Consider the following 10,651-nt stretch of genomic DNA (forward strand, 5'->3'; position numbering starts at 1 on the left):
CACCCTTAACCTTATCTTGGTTGAAAGAAATCTTTGGGCGACATGTTTGTCTTTTGACCAAGCGGTTCAGCGCAAGGAGGAGGAGGAAGAAGATGAAAGGCTATTAGTGACATGAACAAGGTTTACTTATATGTTCATGGGCCTGGCCCACCCATTTATATACTCAAGGCGAAGACGGCGATCTTAATTAACGGAGTCTCAGCCGCGCCCGAATCCCCAGTACCATTTCGATTTTCTTTCTCTTTTGAACACACAAGTGCCCGTTGGGTGATAATGGGAGGGATATGCGGGAATCATTGCTGCAGATAAACCCATATCCTATCCTACTCCGCCCCTCCCTCCACGTCACTCTCATCATGGCTCAGATCAGAACTGAGATCGACTTCACAGTGCAGCGTTGCGTGCCCGTGACACGGACGAGTCCGTCACCCAGCAGAGCACAGCAGATCGCCGGAAGTGGATAAGCAATAGCGGCACAACAAACCGGGCACTAAAAGAGGGCCGGCCGCGGGACTCGGATAGAACCAAACGTCCACGCCCCGGACTCTCGCTCACTCCCCGTCCCACGGGAGGAGGATGAGATAGCCCCACGACTTACTATAAGAAGGCCCGATCAGCCGACCCAGTCTCCCAACAGTGAGTACACGCCAACGGACTGTGACACCACCGCAGTCACCGCCCGGAGCAGAGAAGGCAGGGAGGGATCGATCGCGGAGGATGGTGGCCCGGGGAAGCGGCGCGGAGGAGGCGCCGCCGCCGACGCAGCAGCGCCTCGTCTTCGCCTACTACATCACCGGCCACGGCTTCGGCCACGCCACCCGCGCCCTCGAGGTCCGCCTCTGTTTCCTCTCGGTGGGCGCGCGCGCGCCCCGACCTGCCCTGCCCTGGGATTTTGATGACGAATTTCCGTTCGATTTTCGCGCAGGTGGTGAGGCACCTGATCGGCGCGGGGCACGAGGTGCACGTGGTCACCGCCGCGCCGGAGTTCGTCTTCACCACCGAGATCGACTCCCCCAGCCTCCACATCCGCAGGGTCCTGCTCGACTGCGGCGCCGTGCAGGCCGACGCGCTCACCGTCGACCGACTCGCATCCCTCGAGAAGGTCCAACCCCAACCCGACCGGCCGTGTTGTTTCTCTTTAATATCCCCCCCTCGCCTTCTACTAGTTGATTGACTGATCGTACGGTGGCCGCGGAATGCAGTACCATCAGACGGCCGTGGTGCCCCGCGAGGCGATACTCAGGACTGAAGTGGAGTGGCTCCACTCAATCAAGGCCGACTTAGTGGTACTTATTTTTTTTCTCCTCCGGCGACTCCTGCCAGTTTACTTTTACTGTTATATGATATCTGAAATCTCCATGAACGCTGCCATGCAGCATCTGAATTCAGAGTTATGTTGTCCGTTGACCATGGGCAGGTTTCGGATGTTGTCCCGGTGGCGTGCAGGGCGGCTGCAGATGCTGGCATTCGCTCCGTGTGTGTCACGAATTTCAGGTGAGTTGTTCCTCTGCTTGCTTCGTTCCAAGTGTTGCGAATGCCATGAGGCTGTACAAACGGCCGAGCCAGTTGTCACTTAGGTTGAGTATTTTAGGGAATCAGTGTTTACTTACTTACTGTAGTCAACTCAACTAATTTATGTCTACTTTCTGCTGCTAACATCTTGATGGCATGGCACATACATACTGATGCATTTTCTGTAACTTCTTGATGATCTCTGTATAAATTGTTATCTGGTATATTTAAGCCACAAAATTCTGCAGCTGTGTGTAATGCTAACAAATACCATATAGTTATAAAAAAAACAATACCTTATAATTCAATTACTCCCTCTGTTCACAAATATAAGATGTTTTAACTTTTTCCTGAATCAGATGTATATAAGCATGATCTAGTGTGTTTGTTCACTTATTTCAGTCCGAATGTAGTCCATATTGAAGTACTCCCTCCGTCCCAAAATTCTTGTCTTAGATTTGTCTAGATACGGGTGTATCGTCATACATCCGTATCTAGACAAATTTAAGACACATCCGTATCTAGACAAATCTAAGACAAGAATTTTGGGACAGAGGTAAGATTTGTTAACGGAGGGAGTAGCTTTTATCTGGAACTGACAGGCAGTATGCAAATAATTGTTTTTACAATTTTTCATAGCCATCTTATTTGGACTTCCATACAGAAATGCCCTGATCTTTATCTCCAATTTGCAGTTGGGACTTCATTTATGCAGAGTACGTTGTAGCAGCTGGAAATCATCATCGCTCAATTGTGTGGCAGGTGCCCTGCTTGCAGACTTAGTTCCTTATTGTAGCACTTGCTGGCATGCTAAATTCAAGTTTAAAAGTTTTCTACCTTTAGGATAAATCTTCTATATATGCTGGTTTGTTATTAAATGCAGTGTTAATTAGTTGGCTGGCACTAAGTTCTAAAAGCATCCTCCTTCCAGAGCTGAAACCGACATCTGTATTTTTCCTTAATATTGGCCATTCACAGTGTACATATGCAAGCTGCGATTTATTACGTTTGTTTAATAACCATGTGCACCTGTTGACAATAACTGTAGATAGCAGAGGATTACTCACATTGTGAGTTCTTACTACGACTCCCTGGATACTGCCCTAGTATGTCCCCCTGACTGAGTGATAATATTTCCAAAGATCTTAAATATTGGCTTGCACTTCTCATGAATAAGAAGTGATTAATTTTATCTTCTACAGTGCCTGCTTTCCGTGACGTTATTGATGTGCCTCTTGTGGTGAGAAGATTACACAAATCTCGATCCGAGGTCTGTATGATTCTGCTTGAGAATGTTACTCTATAAACTAATCCATATTATTTGTGTCTAACTTCTACAATTTTCATATATCAGGTGAGAAAGGAACTAGGGATTGCAGAGGATGTTAAGGTGGTCATTTTCAACTTTGGAGGACAGGTGGGCCAGTAACTAAGGACTTTTTTCTTATATATGAATGCTTACTTCATTTCAATAAATTAACTGATGGCAGCTAATTACACATATCTGTTAAAATTTGATCTTTGTTTTTTATACTAGTTCAATGTTAATGTCATTATGATGATACTACTCTATTCTCCAGCCGGCAGGATGGAAACTGAAGAAAGAGTGGTTGCCTGATGGTTGGCTTTGTTTGGTACAGTTTGTTTGACGACAATTTATTTACTTCCTTTCAGTTCCTTGCCAACCTTTCTGACTAAAATTATGCTATTTTCTGACAGGTATGTGGTGCATCTGATACTCAAGAGCTTCCTCCAAATTATGTCAAGCTCGCAAAGGATGCGTACACACCTGATTTAATGGCAGCATCTGACTGCATGCTTGGTAAACACAATGTTATACACATTGGTGTTATTTTCTCTGTTTTTCTTTTTCTTGCCCGACACATAACAATTGTGGCTCTCTCATGTAGGGAAAATTGGATATGGTACCGTGAGTGAGGCTTTGGCGTACAAGCTGCCATTTGTATTTGTCCGTAGAGATTATTTCAATGAAGAGCCTTTTCTGCGGAATATGCTTGAGGTTAAAACATCTCTGAGCATCACCTTACATAAATGGCATTTCAGGCTATATAAGACTGTCATTCAAGTACCATGACACACTGTCTTGTATCCTCTTTTGTCCCTTAAAAAACAGCATTATCAATGTGGCATTGAGATGATACGGAGGGATTTACTTACTGGACATTGGAAACCTTATCTGCTACGCGCTTTAACACTTAAGCCCTGCTATGATCGTCCAATAAATGGTGGCGAGGTAAACTACTTTCCGCTCCCAGGTGCAATATTTGTGAATGTTATTCGCCAACTCAATTAGAAATCATGTTGATGATTATATTTGCACAGAACAACCAGGGACAGTTTGGTTTTAAATATAAGAAGCATTTAAATAGCTTGCAGAATCAATTCTTCCAAAAAAATCAGGAGGCAGCAACTTAGGCCGTGTTCGGCAGCCCTCCGCTCCGCGGCTCTGCTCCTGGAGCGGCCGGAGCAGAGCAGCCTGTAGTGCATTTTTGTGAAGTTGTAAAACTGGCGCTCCGTCCGCTCCCGTATTATACGGAGTTGGAGAGCTGCCGAACAAGGCCTTAATATCCCATTTCCTTTTTTCCTTGGAAAAAGATATAACGTGTTTGCAGCACAGTCCACTTTATGAGATTGCATTGTGAACGCCCTTTCATTCTAAGCTTTTATTTCTTCGTTCAGGTGGCTGCACATATCCTCCAGGATACTGCTGTCGGGAAGAAGTATATTTCCGGCAAGGTGAGTGACTGCACATATAATAATGCTGAGTATGATCATTGGGCTTATTTTACCTTCTGTTGTACCTTGATTTTCGTATCGACTCAGTCTTCTGATTTATTTTCATGTTGTTATGAAGCCATAGTTTTGCTTTATTTATCTCCAAATAGTGTTATACTAAAAAATTCTTGCTTTAACACTTCATATAAGTAATCTGTATATAACAAAAGAAAACTATCATTGCTTGTCCCAATACTTGTTAAAAGGAGATCTACTCTAGAAGTGTAAGAGAAAATTTGTGTGTGAAATTAAGGACTTATCATGCAACTTTTCATGTAGTTGATAACTGCTAAGTTGGAATAAGTGTTTGCTGCTTTGGAAATTTTAAACTATAAACTTTTGTTAAAAAAATTCACATCTTTTGCCCTTATTTAATAAACTTTTTTGATTGTGCAATTTCAGTTGAGTGGGGCAAGACGATTACGTGATGCCATAGTGCTAGGATACCAACTACAGAGGGCTCCCGGGAGAGATGTAGGAATCCCTGAATGGTATTCTCTCTCCGAGAAAGAAATCGGTGTTCGCCCAGCACCCGCGTCTCGTCGGATTAATGGAAGTGCAGAATCGTAAGTTCACATTTCCTTTCTTTTTTCCTTCATACCATTTGCCATTTCTCCAACAGCGTACGCTGTTATGTTCCCGTTTATTTACCTTTACCTTTTTGTCAGATCTTTTGAGGACTTCGAGATTCTCCATGGAGACATGCAAGGATTAACCGATACTATGGCTTTCCTGACAAGTTTATCTGGGCTTGTTGGAAACGATCCGAGGATCCCTGAGAAGCAATCCCGAGAAAGGACTGCTGCTTCTGTACTCTTTGACTTGGAGGTATGCAGTTCTGCATTTTCCAGTCCCTGAATAGTGAATTATGTAATCTGTCCCAGGTTCTGCTTCTTTTCCCTATACTAGACTAGATAATGCAAAAGTTACAACCATGTCTGATGACACACCCTTCATTTTCTTGATACTTGAGGAAAATATTTTGTCAAATGATATTCGTATGCAGTGTTAATTAGTGATTTGTTCTGTTGCAGGAGGATATATATGTTGCAAGAGCACCTGGACGATTGGATGTCATGGGTGGCATTGCAGATTATTCAGGAAGTCTTGTACTACAGGTAATTCTGAAATAGTTTTGTTCTTGTGCTCTGCTTGCATGTCAATTCTACGAAAATAGTAAACTCAATTTTCAGTATGTACAGATTACAGATTCTTCCATTATGTGTTTACTTTGCTTTTAGTTTGTTTCTCCTCCTATGTGTCGCTTCATCATAGGGTTTATCCTGGACTCCTGTGTGCATTGTGAAAGGATGTGCTTACATTTACTATCTCAAAATGCACACGCCTTGCATAGTGATTGATTATTTTTTATTAGATGGTGATTAGTTTAGTGGGTTGTTAGTATTTCTAATATAGGTGTTAGGAAACATTTTGAGGCTCTGTCCTCCTCCAAAATGAATGGGTTATAGCAAGGATTGATTATCTTACTTGATACTTTATCAGCATTCTACTTTTCTTTACAAATACCACCTTAGGAAATTGGTCCATTCAGTTTACTTAAGTAAAATGGAAGAGTGTTAGTTTTTTGGCATGTCTGATTGACGTTATGGTTGTCCAATTACCAGATGCCCATTCGAGAGGCCTGTCATGTTGCTATTCAGAGAAGCGATCCTGTCAAGCAGAAGCTATGGAAGCATACTCAGGCTAGGCAGCTAGCAAATGGAGCAGTGCCGATTTTGCAAATTGTATGTATAATTAAATCTCCAAGCTTCTTTATCTTCTTATCTTGCACATAGTCATGCGTTCCAACAGGTTTTTTTTTCACCTTTCATTTCTTGCATTGTCCACTGGATAACTAAAAAAATGCAGCATGTTAAGTTTCATTTTTCTTGTTCTTCTGACATTCTCTTTCACAGAGAGCAGCCAGACAGAGTAGATGCGACATGTTAAGTTGAATGTGTAATATGCTCATTTTGGACAACTGAATGTTTGTGCAGGTATCATTTGGCTCTGAATTGAGTAACAGGGCACCAACATTCGATATGGACCTGTCTGATTTTATGGATGGTGACAAACCAATATCGTATGAAAAGGCCAAAGAATATTTCTCCCAGGATCCATCTCAAAAGTAAGAAAAATGCTTTTCTTTCCTCTCTAAGTGATAACATGGCATTTGCATTCTTATTGAAAAAACTGTTCTATCTCAGATGGGCTGCCTATGTTGCTGGAACAGTTCTTGTGTTGATGACTGAACTAGGTGTTCAATTCACAGACAGCATGAGCATTTTGGTGGGTATTGACCCTTTCTTCTAAGTTTCATCAAAACTCTTGTCATGGTTTAAAATATGTAACAGTTCATCTATTTCCCACCTTGCTCAAATTGGGGAGGTGTGCTTTAAGAATTCATCAACAAAGGACTGCTTGTATGCTCACCTTTTGATATTCTTGTTTGGATTATCAGGTTTCTTCTTCTGTTCCTGAAGGCAAAGGTGTCTCATCTTCTGCATCAGTGGAGGTTGCTACAATGTCTGCTATTGCCGCAGTCTATGGTTAGTACATTGATTACATCGATGCATGTTGCTTGTACGAAAATCTAATAGAATGGTTCTTGTTTTAGTTAATATTATTTGAACTCCCTACTTCGTCTGCAGCTACTGGTGCGCATTCAACTAACTGAACATACTAAATTGTAACCCATGTGTTTTTCTTTGCTGTAGGTTTAAATATTGCTCCAAGGGATCTTGCTATACTCTGTCAAAAGGTACGGTATTTGTAAAGATAAAGTTACCCCTTGATGGGTTCAAACTGTGTTGCAATCATCACTTCATCTTCTGTTCAAGTTATTCATCCATTGGTGAACAATTATGCAGGTTGAGAATCACATTGTTGGAGCTCCTTGTGGTGTAATGGACCAAATGACATCTGCTTGCGGAGAAGCCAACAAACTTCTGGCTATGGTTTGCCAGGTTAGTGAGGGTTATCGTGTTCCAATAGCTGGTTGATACAATCATTCATCCAGTCCAGCTCTGTGATCTTTGTATTTATTTTGTCAACTTCCGTGCAGCCTGCTGAAGTGAAAGAATTGGTCAGCATTCCAACTCATATACGATTTTGGGGTCTGGACTCTGGGATACGACATAGGTAGATCTTGTCCTGATTGTGCCTAGTGTACTTCTGAGATGATTTCAGTAATGAACTGAAGCTAATTGCACTCTCTTTTGTGTTGTGTAGTGTTGGTGGGACTGATTATGGATCTGTGAGGGTAGGCACATATATGGGACGCAAGATGATTAAGTGTGCTGCATCTGACCTAATTTCTCAATCCTTTCCGTCTGCTCCTACGCAATCGTGCGACGCTTCTGAAGAATATGAAAAATATGGTGTGGATCTTCTGAAATCTGAAGCTTCACTGCAGTATCTATGCAACCTACCACCTCATAGGTCTGATTTACATTACTGAAATTGGCGAAGACTTGTGATTCTGCATTGCGTTTTCCTTGTCGCTTAGATTCACATGCTAATTCTTCTACTACAGATATGAAGCTGCCTATGCAAGAGATATTCCTGAGTTCATTACTGGGGATGAATTTAAGGAGAAATATGGAGATCACAACGATGCAGTAACAGTTATTGACCCAAAAAGATCTTACAGTGTGAAGGCTCCTACTAGACATCCCATATACGAGAACTTCCGTGTTGAGGTTTAGTATCTTGAACCTTATTGCCAATTCTTCTGCATAATAGTTGTTGATGAAAACTTGCAGGATTTTTAGTTTTTTGTTTTCTTTCCATTTTCATGTGTTTACCAATTTTATACTCCCTCCGTCTCATTAGCTGTCGCTGAAATTGATGTATCTAGACAACTAATATGAGACAGAGGAAACATAGCTTACCAATTATTTTAGAGCTCTGAGCTCAAAAGCATTTAAAAAGCTTGTTTTCCCATACAAGCTGCACACAGAGAGGCATTTGGTTTTATCTTAAGCTAGATAGCGTAAAAAAAAGCTTAGATAAAACCTGCAATTATATTATGCTTTCGCAAACAGCTTTAAGATTTTCTTTTTAAAAATATATATCATCTGCTATGTAGGCCTTCAAAGCATTGTTAACAGCAGCCAAAACAGATGAGCAACTTTCAGCCCTTGGAGAACTTATGTATCAGGTAAATTTCATGCACTCTGACACTTGGTTATCAATCTATGTGCTTCTGTATTATTTTAAATTCAGAAATTGTGGCATACTGTTGACCCTCTTGTTTTCTCCTTGATGGCAGTGCCATTACAGCTACAATGCTTGCGGGCTTGGTTCTGATGGGACTGATAGGCTGGTGAATCTAGTACAAGAAATCCAGCACAGGAAGACCACCTCGCAACATGAAGGCCCGAGTCTATTTGGTGCAAAGATCACTGGTGGAGGTTCTGGTGGTTCAGTTTGTGTTATTGGGAAAAATGGCCTGAAAAGTAGTGAAGAGATTTTCGAGGTAATTGTCCATGTATTTTTTTGTATTAGTGAACACCCCGAATTCTCTAATTGTAAGCACGTCAATTACAACCATACTACTAACTCTCCTCTGATTTCTCATCACAAAAGATAGATAAATCTTGAATCCTTCCCCAAAGGATATCACAATTCACCATAGTATCCATGAATACTAACTCATACTTGTTGGACCCTTTCAGATCCAGAAAAGATACAAAGCAGCCACCGGTTACCTACCAATTGTCTTCGAGGGTTCGTCTCCCGGCGCGGGCAAATTCGGGTACCTGAAGATCCGATGGCGGTCGGCATAAGTACCGCCTGACTTCCAACATTCGTCAAGACAAGAACATCGATACAAGTTGTTCATATCGAACAACATGGCACTTCATTCCACCAGTAGATTAAACATAGTAGTGTAGTAGTGGTACATAATAATGTCAACAATCTGGTGCAAACTTGCAGAGCAAGTGCCGCTGTTGAATCTGTAAAGGATGCTTCTGATCAAATCCAGTTTGTCACTAGGCAAATTAGATACGAACATGTGATTGGTCCTGGAACTTTGTAGGTTGTTCTGCCCATGGCTACGCGCAGATATTGCCGAATAAAAATGCCAAGATTGCAAGCATGTGTTGGTTTGGCATATATACTTGAAACACATTGTCGAATTTGCCACACCGCACCAGGTTGCGTAATGCGTCTGATCTGAAGGCAGAATCTGACTGTCATCTTTTGTCACAGGTTGCTGCATGTTAGCACAACAGTGCATTTGGTCAGAGATTGTTGAATGTACTCTCTGGATCAGCCAGCCATTTGCGATGGCCACGGGCCATCTACCGACTTCGACTATTCCGAGGCCGCCATCAAGGGCCACTCCCCCTGGCTCCTTGCAGTTGCGGCGACAATAGCTTGGTTATCAAGCACACACCATCACAGCAAAGGGGCTCTGCTTCAGCTGGCAAGTTGGCGACCCGGGAGAGGCCCGAACATGCAGGCGCGGCCTGAGCCCGATCATGAACAGGGTTCAGCGAGTGGTCTGGAACGATCACCCGGCAGAAATCGCAGTAAGAAATCGCTGTTTGGAGAAGTTGACGGCGCAAGTGCCTGACAGAAGATGCTATATTCCCTGTTGCAAAAACATGACATTTTGGACATGGACATGGACGACGTGTTTTCGAACACGCACACGCAACTTTGACCGTCGCCCTTTCATATTCATATGAATATGCAACTTCCAGGCACAGCAGCCTCGTCTATTTCTGTGTGTCGGCAGTATCTATCTATCCATACATCGCCGTCGATTTCTGCTCCGGCGTTCTGGCAAAAATGTTCCGAACAACCTTCCGATTGGATATCCCTTTCGCAGGACAAAAGTTTTCGATTGAATTTCTCTTTCGGTGGGTCCAAACTGACCCAGAAACTTCATCAAAGAAGGGGCGGGCGAGCAGGCCCACTCTGCTCCTGTGCAGATGCACTGTTTGTTGTTGTGCCTTTGGGGGCTGAGGCTGTGGCGATTGGCTGGGCCATGTGTTTTGATTGGCCCTGAGCCAGCCTACCCATGCACTGTCCATCTCAGGAAAACCTTCCAAACCACCAACTAGAGCGCCTGCTGCCAGGCTTTAAATCAGACTATATGTAGGGTTTTTTCTAATAATTAGAGCACGAGATAAGGAGGAAGATAATGCCATGCAAACCACAAGTTATGTCTTCCAATGGAAACATATTAGGTGCAGTGCCAGTGTCACCTCAGCACATATTCTGGTCAGATGCATGCACTTGGTTGGACCTGAGGCACCAAAGGGGGTTGAACTTGAACAATGGATCTAAGCTTCTGGCCTCCATTGTGATCCTTGCACTGTTGCTACCT

General features: G+C 42.9%; 1 protein-coding gene across 2 annotated transcripts; it reads left to right on the plus strand.

Annotated features, from left to right (window-relative positions):
- Positions 1 to 514: 514 nt before the first annotated feature.
- On the plus strand, positions 515 to 9,412 carry LOC125513874 (L-arabinokinase-like). Of its 2 annotated transcripts, XM_048679084.1 has the most exons (28): positions 515 to 831; positions 926 to 1,102; positions 1,203 to 1,286; positions 1,418 to 1,494; positions 2,208 to 2,274; positions 2,561 to 2,618; positions 2,715 to 2,782; positions 2,867 to 2,929; positions 3,093 to 3,146; positions 3,232 to 3,334; positions 3,423 to 3,532; positions 3,647 to 3,766; positions 4,213 to 4,269; positions 4,711 to 4,874; positions 4,977 to 5,136; positions 5,343 to 5,426; positions 5,934 to 6,053; positions 6,306 to 6,436; positions 6,516 to 6,597; positions 6,770 to 6,857; positions 7,026 to 7,069; positions 7,179 to 7,274; positions 7,373 to 7,449; positions 7,540 to 7,749; positions 7,844 to 8,009; positions 8,399 to 8,470; positions 8,582 to 8,788; positions 8,988 to 9,412. In XM_048679084.1, exons 1-28 carry the CDS (start codon positions 718 to 720, stop codon positions 9,096 to 9,098), a joined length of 2,964 nt encoding a protein of 987 aa, XP_048535041.1. In that variant the 5' UTR covers positions 515 to 717; the 3' UTR covers positions 9,099 to 9,412. The 2 variants fall into 2 exon arrangements, with proteins under 2 accessions (XP_048535041.1, XP_048535042.1); XM_048679085.1 differs by lacking the exons at positions 515 to 831; positions 926 to 1,102 and having other exon boundaries at positions 1,197 to 1,286.
- The last annotated feature ends 1,239 nt before the right edge of the window (positions 9,413 to 10,651 follow it).

The sequence above is a fragment of the Triticum urartu genome, chromosome 6, assembly GCF_003073215.2.
Source record: "Triticum urartu cultivar G1812 chromosome 6, Tu2.1, whole genome shotgun sequence".
NCBI lineage: Eukaryota > Viridiplantae > Streptophyta > Magnoliopsida > Poales > Poaceae > Triticum > Triticum urartu.